The following is a 16,580-nucleotide window of genomic DNA, read 5'->3' as shown; positions in this document are numbered from 1 at the left end:
CACTAACATGTTGCAGCTGGAATTGTAGATATTAAAAATCAAATGGTATTTTATCCAGTTTTGTCAATTATTATTGTCAGTGTGAGATTAATATTAGCACAACCCAATTTGTTTTCCCAGTTATATGGACATGATGTAGGGGGGATCTTAAGGAAAACCATAAAGCAAGGGGTCCCAAGCCACTGGCATAAGATCAATATGGTCACAAGGTACACAATACTTATGCCATATATGACACCTTTATACATGTCCTGATATTAACCAGGACTCACTGTAATGATTAACAAGATTAGCAACCAACCACAAATCCTGAGATACCTCTGCCCCACATGTTACATCTCAGCCCTGAGCAGCTGACTTGATGAGTTCTGCAGATTCTCTATTAGAACTGGGACGCTGCACACTCTACACTGATGGCGGCTCCGATGAGGGTAGTTGTGCTGTGCACCCTGACTCTGGCGGTCCTGGCATCAGGTAAGGAGACCTCACAATGAGTGGGCAGCAACAATATAATGGAGGGAACTTAAGAGTTTATTGCAGCTGCAGCTGCAGCTGGCATGTCCAACCATCACTGCTTTCATCTGTGGGGACATGGGATCCTGTAACTTATGGGGCTTCCATGGATCAGACTATTATCACTTTTTGTATAAATAATGAGTGTCCATTGTGGGGAAACCCCTTTAAGGAAACGTTCATATAGGTTTGGCGATGGTATTCTAGAGGGCAACTAGAAAGAATGCATGATGTATATGTTGCATCCAATAATCTGTTTTCTTGACTCTAGGTGAGGAGGATGGTCACCCTGAGGTGGAAACACAATACGGCAAGCTGAGAGGAAAGAAGCTGTCTGTGAAGGGAACAGATAGGAATGTCCATGCCTTCTATGGAGTCCCCTTTGCCAAATCTCCAGTTGGTTCATTGAGATTTGCAGCCCCAGAAGCCCCCGTGGCATGGAGCTCAACCAGGGAGGCAACAGACTATGCTCCAATGTAAGTGCCTATAGAGGTAGGTGGGACAAAGCTCAGCACTCACTCATAAAGTATCATTGGGTAAGATATATATATCATCCTATAGGTGTCTTCAGGATCATCAGATGATGGAGATGTTTAAGGTGATGTTTAAGGTCAAGCTTACCATACCCTCAGTGTCTGAGGACTGTCTATATTTGAACATTTTCACACCATCAGATCATGGAAAGGAGGAGAAGCTGCCTGTAAGTGTCACATGTCATTGCTTGTACTGCCAAATATGTTGCCTTGCTGTGAAATTATGATTTTATTTATGTGTCAACTGAATTGTCTGTATATGTTTATTGTATTTACCATTGCAAATTAGCAGTTTCTATGTAGTTAGGCAAGAAAGTGCTGGGGAATTTTTGGCACCATACTGGAATTAGGAAGGTTGCCAAGTTTGCGTGTGACCAAATGCGTCCACATGCATAAGACAAAAAGAGTTCCTGCCAGAAGGATTGTTGAGACTGTTAAAGCAGCAGAGATGATGGATGTATTCATGGTATGAGTGGTGGGCTGAGAGACAATCCATGTGCTGCTGGAGACAACTGGCCCAAGCCTCAGGGGATTACTGAGTGGGCTGTACATGAAGACATGCCATGCGTATTCTACTGAAAGGGTTCTTGAGAGAACGTGTGAGAGCTTCTGGAGGTGGAAAAAGACTAAGGGCCCTATTCCACCGGACGATTATCGTTCAGATAATCGTTAAATCCTTCGAATCTAAACGATGATCGTTCGTTTGAAATGCAGTTAACAATTAACGACCGAACGAGAAATCGTTGATCGCTTTATAAGACCTGGACCTATTTTTATCATTGCTCGTTCGCAAAACGTTTGCAAATCGTTCGCATTGAATAAGACATCGTTCAGTCGTTCGCAGTAGATAGCGAAGAAATAGTGAAGAAAAACGATCGCAATTACGATCATAAGTAACGATTATCGTTCCATGGAAATGAGTGAACGTTCTCAGATCTTTCGCAATAGCGGTCGTTTGAGATCGTTAATCGTTAACGATTATGCAAACGATAATCGTCCGATGGAATAGGGCCCTAAGGGTGAGTAGATCGTGAAGTAAGAGCCAGTGTTTGTAAAGATAGAGTGCCCTGAGCATAAGTCTCACAGAGTCTATGTAATGATAGACCTTGAAGCAAGAGTTAAAGTCCAAGACATTTTATTCAAACTGACTGTGTTGTCCAGTGACGTATGGCTTTATCTTCTGTCCAGGTCATGGTGTTCATTCATGGAGGAAGCCTGGTAATAGGAGGAGCATTTATGTTTGCTGGTTCTGCATTGAGCGCCTATGAAAATGTTGTAGTTGTTTCCATCCAGTACCGGTTAGGGCTCCTCGGTTTCTTCAGGTATTATATACAGTCACTATGACTCCTATGCCCTTGGGTCAACACTTTTTAACATCATACATAAGGCTGCATATTAACCACCTGCGATAGGAAATCTTGCGTGTGAAAAAATGGTGCACAAAGAATTAATAAAACTGTCTCACATTTAGACTGCTCGGAATTATCACAGTGGTGCTTACACACATAGTATATTCAACACCAACATTTTAAAAACATTTAAACTATCGGTTTAGGCTGGGTTCACACTACGTATATTTCAGTCAGTATTGTGGTCCTCATATTGCAACCAAAACCAGGAGTGGATTAAAAACACAGAAAGGATCTGTTCACACAATGTTGAAATTGAGTGGATGGCTGCCATATAACAGTAAATAACGGCCATTATTTCAATATAACAGGCGTTGTTTTAAAATAACAGCAAATATTTGCCATTAAATGGCGGCCATCCACTCAATTTCAACATTGTGTGAACAGATCCTTTCTGTGTTCCACTCCTGGTTTTGGTTGCAATATAAGGACCACAATACTGACTGAAATATACGTAGTGTGAACCCAGCCTTAAAATCCAAAAAAGTGGCATTTCTTTATATCTTATTTTGTGCTGACGTAGTTTAGCGTTGTAGTGTACTGGAAAAAACACATAAAACAGGTTCCTCAGAGACTTTCAGGATGTTATTGAGAACAGACATACTCCTCAACCCCCCTTGTGAATCTATTCATATTATGGTGAGAGGAGGAGCTTGTGTTTTCTGCTAGCAGTTCCTTTAGGGATTGTATTGGTCATATGGTCCCAACATTGATGATGTTTTTATTGTATACAACAGTTATGTAGTGGTCATTTATTAAATACATAAATAAGAAAAATTTATATAGTGAGGTCACTGGATATATTGTACAGACATCATTATTCAAAAAGGACTCCACAGGTGATACCATCTTAAATACCAACAGCAGTCATTGTGATCACATTACGGGTATACCTGTAAGAAAAGTTATCGGCCCTGGACGCTATATCAGATACTATTGAACTGAGTATCTCAAATGGTCACAATTTGGCCAATATGCTTCACAGTCAAAAAATAACTAAAACCACTAACAGTAATCAGAGGGAATATGACCTTTTCAGCCATAATATTATTTTATATTATTTATTCTTCAACACAATAAAGTCTTGGCTAAAATCTTGAATGATGATGTTGTCAGAAGACACCATTCCTTGGGAGGAAACAGTAAGAGATTTTTTACAACATGAAGAGCTTTTACAGTGAGTCTCCTAGTTGCCATATGCACCTAACATCAAAAATGATTTCAGTTGCAAATCTAAATCTGTTGCTTTTGATTTGTGGATGCTGGATATGCTGCACACTAAAGTTAAATTTGACTAACTTTATGTCACCTTCTTTTTAGAGGCTTATTTACAACAATTTAGTTGTGCCAAAATTTTAGCAAAAAGTTGGACTTTACGGCAAGTCTTAACCAATGCCCGCCAAATCAGCTACACTAGAAAGGCTCAAAAAAGGCAAAATACCTAATAAATATGGCACATTTTAACTCTGCGATAAACTTCTGCCGAGAGTTTCATGTCTTTTTGGACCGCTTGAGCTACGAACGTCACCCCAGCTCAGTAAAGATACTTTATTTCCTTTTTCAGCTCTGGAGATGACCGAGCTCCTGGAAACTATGGCTTCTTGGATCAAGTGGCTGCTCTTCGGTGGGTTCAGGGGAACATTGCAGATTTTGGTGGTGACCCCAACTCTGTGACTATATTTGGGGGGTCTGCAGGTGGAATAAGTGTCTCTGCAATGGTGAGCTGGGGTATGGTTTATATTGGTTTATATTTAGTTCTGGGTGGAAAAGAAAACTTCATCCCATCTCCCACTATTTATTACTATATCCAGGTGACGTCTCCAGTAGCCAAGGGCTTTTTCCACAGAGCTATTGCCGAGAGTGGTGTAGTCTTGGTTCCAGGGTTTGTGACCAGGTCTACAGAAGAAGTTCTGCTTGGGAGAAATGTGAGTATAAAGTTATAGAGTGATTTAACCTACTTTATGGTTACTGTACTAGCAGCTTTTTAGGTGGACTTTTGAAGGTCTTAATTTACCAAATGGATCAGTCCTATACTTGCTTACATAAAGGAAAAGGTATTAGATCAGCACACAAAGAGATGAAGACAAAATTTTACTCCTCTCTTTTGCAGATTGTGGCCAACATTTCGGGATGTGATGTGGACAGGGTTGTGGACTGTCTGAAGGCAAAATCTGAAGAGGAGATGCTGTCTCTTGTAGTTTCTATGGTATGATCCATGCAGTCATAACATCCAACACTCAGATCTCTATTAGGAAGTTGTCTTTAGGCCTTGCGTAGACCAAGCTCCTGGTTTATAATGTAAAAATAAGATCTCCTTATCACGAGTAGCAACTCGGGATGTGATATAGGAGTACAAAATTCATATACTGTACACATGTAAAGCAATTCCCTTCACTTCTCTTACATGCACAGTATGATGGGTGATATTAATGGTTTGTAAGGTGCACAGTTTATTTGGAGCTTTCCTGTACTTGCAGAAACTAATAACAATTCCAGCGTCTATTGATGGAGTGTTTATCCCTAAACCTGTGGAACAAATTTTAACTGAAAAAGAGGTGAACAACATCCCATTTATGACTGGAATCACCAACCAAGAGTTTGGATGGTCCATTCCATTGGTAAGATTAAGAGAGGAGGAAATGATCACATAATCCCAGTGATCTGTAAGATAATTATTCTCACCCTCATATTATTTTCAGTCTATGAACATCACTGGATTACAAAAAGGAATGGAAAGAGAAGAGGTGGAAGAACTACTAAGGACCTTCCCTCTACTGGTAGGAGATATGGTCACAGGATGGGGATTGTGGGTTATTCAGATGGTGAACCATATGCTACTTGAGATACGCTGCTAAAGCTAATAAATACATGAATAGTCTTAAGCGGACTTGCCGAAATATTTGGGTGTGGCAATTCTGAAGCTAAAAAACATACCCATTTAACTGACTGCTGAAGAGAAGCTAGGTTATCATTAAAGAAGAAGTCCGGCGGATTGTAAAATCCGTCAGCCAGCAGAGGCAGGCGGGGAATTGATTGCAAGGACTAACTTACCTCTCCCCGTGCGGGACCCCCACCGAAAAGCAATTCCCCCCACAAGTTGTGATGACAGGGGGGAAAGGCCTGTACCGTCTGATGGACTAGCCCATCAGCCAATTAGTGACTGGAGGGGTGCCAAATAAATCACCAAAGGCACAGAATTACATTTCAAAGTATCAAACAGCATGAACATTATGTAGTGGACCAAGTGGGATAATACACAGCATTCACATCTCTCTGGAAGTGGAAGTAAGGCTGAAAAAATCCTGAAGGTAAGCCACAAATTACTACATGCCAACCACAGATAGTTCTAGGAATTGAACCATATATCCATCTATCCCAATGCACACGCCCCTCTGCCTCATGTTCACTTGTTCTGACATCCTCATGCTGTGTAGTGTAAGATACTCTGATTCCACCTGACAGCTTTGTCAGATGGACGTACGGATCCCCCACCATCTCTCAATATCTTTATATATTATAGAGGTCATTCTCCAGTGCCACCAGTCGCCTAATGGACAAGTATATTGGACATGAGGCCGATCCTGCAGAAATCCGTAACCGTTTTCTAGATCTAGTTGGAGACTTCATGTTTGCCATCCCAGCACTGAGAGTGGCCAAGTATCATAGAGGTACAAGAGAAACAATAACTTCCTCACATACATTGCTTCTGTATCTCATATACATAGTCACTTTAGTCCTCCCTGTGTTGCTTTTATTTGATAACACCACTCTTCCTTTTATTCCAGATGCTGGCCATCCCACCTACTTCTATGAGTTCCAGCACCGTCCCTCACTCTTTAAGGACTCTAAGCCAGACTTTGTAAAGTCCGATCACGGAGATCACTTGTGTTTTGTGATGGGAGGTCCATTTTTGGAGGATGACTTTAAGTTTAAAGGTGACCCACTTAGAGGGTATTCAGAGGCCTCAGAATCTGCAGTGATATAGTCTTGGAACATAATATAAATTGGGAAAAAAAGAACCCTCATGCAACCCTTAATTGTACAATTTAAAGCATACTTGTCACTAAAAATAACTTTTGACAAGTCATCAGATTGCTAACACCCACTCTGATCAGAAGATTCAGCCGGGAAGAGATTGCAGCAATACCATGCAATCCCTGCCCAGCAGCACAGTCCATCAAATCTCATAATGGAAGTTTATGGGAAATTTTGATGTTTTAAGTTAACGGAAGGGGAGTGGATCGCTCTGCTGCAATCTTTCCCCGGTATATATCATCTGATTAAAGGGGGTGTCAGCAGTGAGGGAATCTGTCACCAGGTTTAGCCGCATTAAATGAAGGCAGCATAAACTAGTGATATAAATGCTGAACGGATCGATGTATTACTTATATAATTTTGCTTAGCCGTTCTCCTAATAAGCAGGATAATAGGATTATTGTCGCACCCCTCCCCTGCCCTCCAGCTGCTGATTGACAGTTGAATGCCTACACATCGCATGGATAGATAGCAGCCGATCAGCAGCCGGTGTGTGGAGTTTTCTGCTTCTCATGAATATTGAGGACTACTGGGCTCATGCACTTAATGGAGAAGACTATTTATTGTCCATGTTATTCAGGAGGATATCTCTGGATCAGCTGCACAGTGCTGTCATTAATCAAATTATCTGGTCTGGGTCTCCGTATTTATTTTCACAGAAACCTTCACAGAAGAAGAGAAAATTCTGAGTAAGACTGTCATGAAGTATTGGGCCAACTTTGCCCGCACTGGGTAAGAGATTTGTACACACATGAGATGTTCCAGGTAAACAGATTAGGGACTTTGAAGGAGCCAGGGAATGCACAGACAATACGAAGCAGTCACACCCAGCAAACGTTAGTCACATTTGCTAGGTGTGACTGGTTGCTATTGTCTGCGTATTCCCTGTACCAGTAGCTTATATCACTCTATATTTTATATGTACTAGGCAAAGAAAAAGAAAAAATATCCGAGTGCACTCACCGGTGGGTAGAAAAAATGTTTCCTTTATTCGTGCATATTAGCGCGGTGCAAATTCAAGGGGAGAGGGACGCCAACACCTTCCACCAGGGATGGGTGGATGGATCCCTGGTGGAAGGTGTTGGCGTCCCTCTCCCCTTGAATTTGCACCGCGCTAATATGCACGAATAAAGGAAACATTTTTTCTACCCACCGGTGAGTGCACTCGGATATTTTTTCTTTTTCTTTGCCTAGTACTACAAGAGTTATCACTGAACTTTGTCCGATTGTTGCACCACATGAGATGGTGGGTGTACGAGTGAACATTTGTTACTACATGCAGCTGGTGGGGCTTTTAAAGTGATAGAAGCCGTAGTAGTGCCGACTCTTTCTACCTTTGAACTGATTCTATATTTTATATGGTTTCCCACTGTTTCCTTTTCTTCCACAGTAATCCAAATGGATCCGGCCTGGTGCACTGGCCTATGTACGACCAAAATGAAGGTTATATGGGGATTAACTTGGAACAGAGGGCCGCAAAACAGCTGAAGGCTGAAAAGTATGAATTCTGGACCAAGTTGCTTTCTGAGGAGCAGATACCAGGAAAGGAAAAGCGCAAAGAGCTGTAGATATCCCCAAAGCAGGGGGGTGGCCTGACCCATAGTCACAGCTTGCAGTAAGAGGGTCACCCCTTCTCCCTCTTATTTTAGAAGCAAAAGGGCAGATGAGGAGAATGACTTCCATCATTGATAATACTGTAATATCTACTTGACAAAAACAGGTCACAGAAATGCTCCCCCTACAGTGCATATTCTGCATTACATACAGGTTATGTACAGAATTAGTCTACATTACAATACCTATGTTGCACTCTATAGCCACTCTCTCCAGCATATAGGAAGGTGCAGGGACCCCCACTATACAGATATGGACACAAGTGGCCTCCAACCTGTCATCTATGTCAAGTTTGTTAGGATTACACGGAATTAAAATGTGAAGAATAGAATAATTTTTGGGATATTTTGATACTGGAACTAATTTTAGTGATGAAGCAATAAATGAAGGATTTGTTAATTGTTAGAGCTGTCTGGTGTGTTATGTAGAAACAGAGACTGTCCATATTGCTCCACCATAACGGAAAGGGACACAAGGTCCCTGAATTCATCAGAGGCCATATACTGTACAAAAAATATATAAAAAAACAAAGGTAAATCTAGGTGCTGCTCATGCCTATGGGTGGATTAAACAAACTTCTCTACTAGTGGTCTGCCTGGGCTGTGCGAGCTCAGTCAACCATGTGTTTCCTCACAGCCAACCCTAGGGTTGTGTGAACTATGTGCCAGGTATTATAGACAAGCTGCATAATCTATGAGAGCTGCCAATCCATTCTGTATGTCCTCTGTACATGCCACAAGGATTCTATAACCAGCACTTTCCTGTACCTGATACACAGCAGAGCCTCACAGTCTTCCCTAGCACTCCATGTTGTCTCAGCCACACATTCCTCACTTCCTGTCACCACTCTCTTATAGTCAGTGATACAGAGTGCTATGTAGTGGCTCCAAATAACACTGCAAAAATACATTCAACTGAAGGATTATATGCCAGGTACCTACATCTTTCATTCCTTCCTCTACTTCCACCCATTCCTCACCAATTTTTACAGTTAATGTTGGCGAAAATATTATATAAGCTCAACATGTTAAGTTAGTTATTAGTGGATATGGCCGTGACTCAGGGGTCCTATGGGAAATAACATAATAAGGGGTCCCGAGCCACTGGCATACAATTACTGGTGTACAGAGTAAATGCTGTTGTTATGTTCAGTGTGCACAGGTCACTCTGCACGATCCTCATATCATACAGTATATGACACCTTTATACATGTCCTGATATCAGCCATGCTACACCATAATGATTAACACCCTCAGCGACCAATCACAAGTCCAGGGATAACTCTGCCCCACATGTTATATCTTAGCAGGGCCGTCTTACCCATTGGGCAGGGTAGGCGGCTGCCCGGGGGCCCTTGCGTCCTAGGGGGCCCCTGCCCTCTGTGACATACCTGTATTTTTCGCTTTATAAGACGCACTTATAAAACTAAGTGCGTCCTATAAAGCGAAGACGGCTCCCAATCAGTGCTGAGCACCGCAAGGAAGCCGTCCTGCCCGCCCCCTCTATTGCCGCTCACTATGCATATGCATAGTGAGCGGCCCTCAGCGACCCCCTCCGCCCGCCCTGCCCGCCCTTTCTATCGTTGCTCAGCTGAGCCGATCAGAAGCCCAGGAAAGTTCAATGAGCAGCACTTTCCTGGGCTTCTGATCGGCTCAGCTAAGCGGCGATAGAAGGGGCAGGCAGTCCAGGAACTCACCCATCCGGCGGCCCCAGCAGCTGATGTCTCCCGTCAGCGCGCCACTCCCGTCATCCTCCGGGCACAGGCAGCAGGGTACTGAGATGCTGTCTGTGTCCTGGATGTGTCGTGCAGCCGGACACTTCCGGCACAGGCAGTCTCTCTGTACCCCGCTGCCTGTGCCGGAGGATGACGGGAGTGCGCGCTGACGGGAGAAAAGCTGCTGGGGCCGCCGGACAGGTGAGTAACTGGTTTGTTGTTTTGGGGGGCACTGGCTACTATGGGGGCACTGGCTACTATGGGGGGCACTGGCTACTATGGGGGGCACTGGCTTTTATGGGGGCAATGGCTACTATGGGGGGCACTGGCTACTATGGGGGCAATGGCTACTATGGGGGGTACTGGCTACTATGGGGGCAATGGCTACTATGGGGGGCACTGGCTACTATGGGGGGCACTGGCTACTATAGGGGGCACTGGCTACTATGGGGGCACTGGCTACTATGGGGGCACTGGCTACTATGGGGGGCACTGGCTTCTATGGGGGGCACTGGCTACTATGGGGGGCACTGGCTACTATGGGGGTACTAGCTACTATGGGGGGCACTGACCACTATGGGGGGTGCTGGCTACTATGGGCGCACTGGCTTCTATGGGGGGCACTGGCTACTATGGGGCAATGGCTACTAGGGGGGCACTGGCTACTATAGGGGGCACTGGCTACTATAGGGGGCACTGGCTTCTATGGGGGGCACTGGCTACTATGGGGGCAATGGCTACTATGGGGGGCACTGGCTACTATGGGGGGCACTGGCTTCTATGGGAGGCACTGGCTACTATGGGGGGCACTGGCTTCTATGGGGGGCACTGGCTACTATGGGAGCACTGGCTACTATGGGGGCACTGGCTGCTATAGGGGGCACTGGCTACTATGGGGGCACTGGCTACTCTGGGGGGCACTGGCTACTATGGGGGGCACTGGCTACTATGGGGGGATTGGCTACTATGGGGGATTGGCTACTATGGGGGGCACTATATGTGGGCATTGGCTACTATGTGTGGCACTATATGCAAAGATGTGGGGGATTTGATGGTGGCGGTTGGGGGGGGGGCAATTCGCACCTCTGCCCAGGGGCCCATAATGCTGTTAAGACGGCCCTGTATCTTAGCCCAGTAAAAAGCAGCTGTCTTGTCATAAAGGTCATCTGTTAGGACTGGGACGCTGTACGCTCTGCACTGATGGCGGCTCTGATGAGGGTAGTTGTGCTGTGCACTCTGACTGTGCAGGTTCTGGAATCAGGTAAGAAGACATTACAATGCGCAGGCGTGCATGAACAATACAGGGGAGGCAGCACAGAAGGTTTATTGTGCAATATGCAGTCTCATAATGGTAAAGTTAAGATACTCCAAAAGCAGAGGAAGCAAAAACACTGACAGCCTGCTGGCATCATTCCAGTAAAACTTATGGAAATTATGGATAAAATCTTCTCTACTGCAAAGTGTAAGCTCTTATGGGCAGGGTGCTCTCTCCTGTAGAGTGTAAGCTCTTATGGGCAGGGTCCTCTCTCCTGTAGAATGTAAGCTCTTATGTACAGGGTTCTCTCTTCTGTAGAGTGTAAGCTCTTATGGGCAGGGTTCTCTCTCCTGTAGAGTGTAAGCTCTTATGGGCCAGGTCCTGTCTCTGGTAGAGTGTAAGCTCTTATGGGAAGGGTCCTCTCTCCTGTAGAGTGTAAGCTCTTATGGACAGGGTCCTCTCTCCTGTAGAGTGTAAGCTCTTATGGGCAGGGTCCTCTCTCCTGTATAGTGTAAGCTCTTATGGGCAGGATCATCTCTCCTGTAGAGTGTAAGCTCTTATGTGCAGGGTCCTCTCTCCTGTAGAGTGTAAGCTCTTATGGGCAGGGACCTCTCTCCTGTAGAGTGTAAGCTCTTATGGGCAGGGTCATCTCTCCTGTCGAGTGTAAGCTCTTATGGGCAGAGTCCCTCTCCTGTGGAGTATAAGCTATTATGGGCAGGGACCTCTCTCCTCTACAGTGTAAGCTCTTATGGGCAGGGTTCTCTCTCCAGTAGAGTGTAAGCTCTTATGGGCCGGGTCCTCTCTCCTGTATAGTGTTAGCTCTTATGGGCAGGGTCTTCTCTCCTGTAGAGTGTAAGCTCTTATGGGCAGGGATCTCTCTCCTGTAGAGTGTAAGCTCTTATGGACAGGGTCCTCTCTCCTGTAGAGTGTAAGCTCTTATGGGCAGGGTCCTTTCTCCTGTAGAGTGTAAGCTCTTATGGGCAGGGTCCTCTCTCCTGTAGAGTGTAAGCTCTTATGGGACGGGTCCTCTCTCCTGTAGAGTGTAAGCTCTTATGGGCAGGGTCCTCTCTCCTGTAGAGTGGAAGCTCTTATTGGCGGGGATGTTTCTCCTTTAGAGTGTAAGCTCTTATGTGCAAGGTCCTCTCTCCTGTAGAGTGTAAGCTCTTATGGGCAGGGTCCTCTCTCCTTTAGAGTATAAGCTCTTATAGGCAGGGTCCTCTCTCCTGTAGAGTGTAAACTCTTATGTATAGGGACCTCTCTCCTGTAGAGTGTAAGCTCTTATGGGCAGGGTCCTCTCTCCCGTAGAGTGTAAGCTCTTATGGGCAGAGTCCCTCTCCTGTGGAGTATAAGCTCTTATGGGCAGGGACCTCTCTCCTCTACAGTGTAAGCTCTTATGGGCAGGGTTCTCTCTCCTGTAGAGTGTAAGCTCTTATGGGCAGGGACCTCTTTCCTGTAGAGTGTAAGCTCTTATGGGCAAGGTCTTCTCTCCTGTAGAGTGTAAGCTCTTATGGGCAGGGTCCTATCTACTGTAGAGTGTAAGCTCTTATGGGCCGGGTCCTCTCTCCTGTATAGTGTAAGCTCTTATGGGAAGGGTCCTATCCCCTGTATAGTGTAAGCTCTTATGGGAAGGGTCCTATCCCCTGTAGAGTGTAAGCTCTTATGGGCAGGGTCCTCTCTCCTGTAGAGTATACGCTCTTATGGGCAGGATCCTCTCTCCTGTAGAGTGTAAGCTCTTATGGACAGGACCCTCTCTCCTGTAGAGTGTAAGCTCTTATAGGCAGGGTCCTCTCTCCTGTAGAGTGTAAGCTCTTATGGGCAGGGATCTCTCTCCTGTAGAGTGTAAGCTCTTATGGACAGGGACCTTTTTCCTGTAGAGTGTAAGCTCTTATGGGCAGGGTCCTCTCTCCTGTAGAGTGTAAGCTCTTATGGGCCGGGTCCTCTCTCCTGTATAGTGTTAGCTCTTATGGGCAGGGTCTTCTCTCCTGTAGAGTGTAAGCTCTTATGGGCAGGGTCCTCTCTCCTGTAGAGTGTAAGCTCTTATGGGCAGGGTCCTCTCTCCTGTAGAGTGTAAGCTCTTATGGGCAGGGTCCTCTCTCCTGTAGAGTGTAAGCTCTTATGGGCAGGGTCCTCTCTCCTGTAGAGTGTAAGCTCTTATGGGCAGGGTCCTCTCTCCTGTAGAGTGTAAGCTGTTATGGGCAGGGACCTCTCTCCTGTAGAGTGTAAGCTCTTATGGGCAGTGTCCTCTCTCCTGTAGAATGTAAGCTCTTATGGACAGGACCCTCTCTCCTGTAGAGTGTAAGCTGTTATGGGCAGGGTCCTCTCTCCTGTAGAGTGTAAGCTCTTATGGGCAGGGTCCTCTCTCCTGTATAGTGTAAGCTCTTATGGGCAGGGTCCTCTCTCCTGTAGAGTGTGAGCTCTTATGGGTAGGGTCCTCTCTCCTGTAGAGTATAAGCTCTTATGGGCAGCGTCCTCTCTCCTGTAGAGTGTAAGCTCTTATGGGCAGGGACCTCTCTCCTGTAGAGTGTAAGCTCTTATGGGCAGGGACCTCTCTCCTGTATAGTGTAAGCTCTTATGGGCAGGGTCCTCTCTCCTGTAGAGTGTAAGCTCTTATGGGCAGGGACCTCTCTCCTGTAGAGTGTAAGCTCTTATGGACAGTATCCTCTCTCCTGTAGAGTGTAAGCTCTTATGGGCAGGGTACTCTCTCCTGTAGAGTGTAAGCTCTTATGGGCAGGGTCCTCTCTCCTGTAGAATGTAAGCTCTTATGGGCAGGGTCCTCTCTTCTGTAGAATGTAAGCTCTTATGGGCAGGGCTGAGTGAAGCGTCCAGCAGTGTATGGAGAAATTACATTGTAAGAAAAACGGCACATAGGATGGGGCTGCTGGTACTTGTGGTGCAACTGCTCCTTTGCCAGCAGCCCCCAGTGAACACTCCCACTACCTAAAGATCCCCAAACTACCCCCATCACAAGTGCTAGCAGCCCCGTCCACGGCACATAGGACGAGGCTGCTGGCACTTGTAGTGCGGCTGCTACCGCCCTCCCCCCCCCCCCCCCCCCCCCGCGCATCAGCAGACCCCAGACTAGCGCCCCCCCTCCTAAGGACCCAATAGCTTGCATCACCTCCTGTGATGCGGTGTCTCTCTGCTCTCTCTCTCTTCTCTCCTGCTGCTGTATCGGATAGGAGAGAGACGGCATCACAGGAGGCGATGCACCTCCTCTCAGTGTGGCTCGGGGGGCACCCAGGGGAAGGGGGTGTGCTGGGGTGAGCTGTGGGGTCCTTAGGGGGGTGGGTGTTGGTCTAGGGTCTGCTGTTGCGTGGTGGGGGGGCTGCTGGCACTTGTAGGGCGGCTACCCCCCCACCTCCCCGTGACAGCAGACCCCAGACCAGCGCTCCCCCCCCCCAGGACCCCATAGCTTACCCCCAAACACCCCCTTCCCCCAGGTGCCCCCCGAGCCGTTGTTGAGCATGATGTTTTCTATATTTGTCATGTAGTTTTTGTACTCCTGGCTGCACTGTTCTGTAGTCTGAGCTAGCGCTATATATACAGTGGTTCAGCATTGTCTGTGGGGCCCCTGATAACAGAAAGCTGACGCTGCTACATTTTATGGGATGGCTACATGGGATGTTGTTGGTTATCTCGCTTGTAAGGTTCATTTCTACTTGTAGACATTCTATCTTTTTGCTAAATTCAAAATAATTAAAAAAAAAAAAAAACTACATTCTCAGCCATTTGTTTCCTCATGGTGGTGCATTTTTTGGATACGTTTTGACCAGTTGCTAACATGGTCTTCTTTGTGTTGTGACTCGGATGAGCGGCCGCTGTAAGTATTATCTTGTATTATGCACTGCTTGCTGGTCATGTGACTAAGGGCACTGGGTGAAGGAGCTGCGACCTGTGCTTTGATCCTATGCACAATAACACTGCACCTTCTGTACATGTTCTTTGTAAAACCCTGTGACCTTATAAAGGCCTTAAAACCATAGACTGAAAGATTTCAATGCTTTATAATGTACAATAATGTATGCCTGTAATAATAGGCACTCCGATCAGTCCCATGCAAATGTCTTCAGGAGTCTCCAGTTCTAAGTGACTATATAAGAGATTTTTGTAGAAAATAATGGAGCTTAAGGCTTTGTTCACACATAGCAATTTCATTGCAGTATTGTCGAGGCACTGTGTCATTTCAGTAAAAAAAACTGCACTGACAGAATACTGCAATGTGTTTGAACACGGCCTATATGACACCCAATCTGCATATGGGTGTTGCGTGGCGGGACTGAGCTGGGAGCTGAAGGTTCTGCTGCAGAAGCAGGACTGCACGGAGAGGTAGCAACAACTCCACTACTACAGCTACTACTATCCCCAATATACTATACTAGTGCCATGTGTCAGCACTAGTATAGTATATTGGTCACAGTAGTTGTATGGCCATGTGTCAGCACTAGTATAGTATATTGGCCACAGTAGTTGTATGGCCATGTGTCAGCACTAGTATAGTATATTGGTCACAGTAGTTGTATGGCCATGTGTCAGCACTAGTATAGTATATTGGCCACAGTAGTTGTATGGCCATGTGTCAGCACTAGTATAGTAAATTGGGGATAGTAGTTGTATGGGTGACACATAGAACTTGTATAGTATATTGGGAATAATAGTTCTATGGCTATGTGTCAGCCATACAACTACTATCCCCAATATACTATATAAGTGCTATGTGTCAGCCATGCAAGTACTATCTCCAATATACTATACTAGTGCTAACACATAGCCATACAACTACTATCCCCAATATACTATACTAGTACTGACACATAGCCATACAACTGTTGGTTATCTCGCTTGTAAGGTTAATTTCTACTTGTAGACATTCTATCTTTTTGCTAAATTCAAAATAATTTAAAAAAAAAAAAAACTACATTCTCAGCCATTTGTTTCCTCATGGTGGTGCATTTTTTGGATACGTTTTGACCAGTTGCTAACATGGTCTTCTTTGTGTTGTGACTCGGATGAGCGGCCGCTGTAAGTATTATCTTGTATTATGCACAAAGGGCACTAAGGGCTAAGGGCACTGACTAAGTGACTAAGGGCACTGGGTGAAGGAGCTGCGACCTGTGCTTTGATCCTATGCACAATAACACTGCACCTTCTGTACATGTTCTTTGTAAAACCCTGTGACCTTATAAAGGCCTTAAAACCATAGACTGAAAGATTTCAATGCTTTATAATGTACAATAATGTATGCCTGTAATAATAGGCACTCCGATCAGTCCCATGCAAATGTCTTCAGGAGTCTCCAGTTCTAAGTGACTATATAAGAGATTTTTGTAGAAAATAATGGAGCTTAAGGCTTTGTTCACACATAGCAATTTCATTGCAGTATTGTCGAGGCACTGTGTCATTTCAGTAAAAAAAACTGCACTGACAGAATACTGCAATGTGTTTGAACACGGCCTATATGACACCCAATCTGCATATGGGTGTTGCGTGGCGGGACTGAGCTGGGAGCT

General features: G+C 45.4%; 2 protein-coding genes across 3 annotated transcripts in view; one reads left to right on the top strand and one right to left on the bottom strand.

Moving 5' to 3' along the window:
- Positions 1-16,580, bottom strand: part of ERG (ETS transcription factor ERG) — a 284,049-nt gene that overhangs the window by 173,683 nt on the left and 93,786 nt on the right. The gene's annotated exons all lie outside the window — the stretch shown is intronic.
- On the top strand, positions 340-8,509 carry LOC138767959 (fatty acyl-CoA hydrolase precursor, medium chain-like). The gene is made up of 13 exons (XM_069945879.1): positions 340-474; positions 785-989; positions 1,075-1,213; positions 2,235-2,368; positions 4,020-4,173; positions 4,267-4,380; positions 4,566-4,661; positions 4,933-5,073; positions 5,155-5,232; positions 5,976-6,123; positions 6,241-6,390; positions 7,150-7,222; positions 7,881-8,509. Exons 1-13 carry the CDS (start codon positions 414-416, stop codon positions 8,056-8,058), a joined length of 1,671 nt encoding a protein of 556 aa, XP_069801980.1. The 5' UTR covers positions 340-413; the 3' UTR covers positions 8,059-8,509.

This window comes from Dendropsophus ebraccatus, chromosome 11 (assembly GCF_027789765.1).
Source record: "Dendropsophus ebraccatus isolate aDenEbr1 chromosome 11, aDenEbr1.pat, whole genome shotgun sequence".
NCBI lineage: Eukaryota > Metazoa > Chordata > Amphibia > Anura > Hylidae > Dendropsophus > Dendropsophus ebraccatus.
The sequence above is the reverse complement of the archived record's forward strand: the minus strand, read 5'-3'. Positions and strand labels throughout refer to the sequence as shown.

What these genes read in the sequence shown, in the direction of transcription:
- LOC138767959 (XM_069945879.1), top strand. Translation starts at nt 414, where the DNA reads ATGGCGGCTCCGATGAGGGTAGTTGTGCTGTGCACCCTGACTCTGGCG. An exon ending in TCTGGCGGTCCTGGCATCAG is followed by an intron (nt 475 to 784) that starts GTAAGGAGACCT and finishes TCTTGACTCTAG; the next exon opens with GTGAGGAGGATGGTCACCCT. An exon ending in GAAAGGAGGAGAAGCTGCCT is followed by an intron (nt 1,214 to 2,234) that starts GTAAGTGTCACA and finishes TCTTCTGTCCAG; the next exon opens with GTCATGGTGTTCATTCATGG.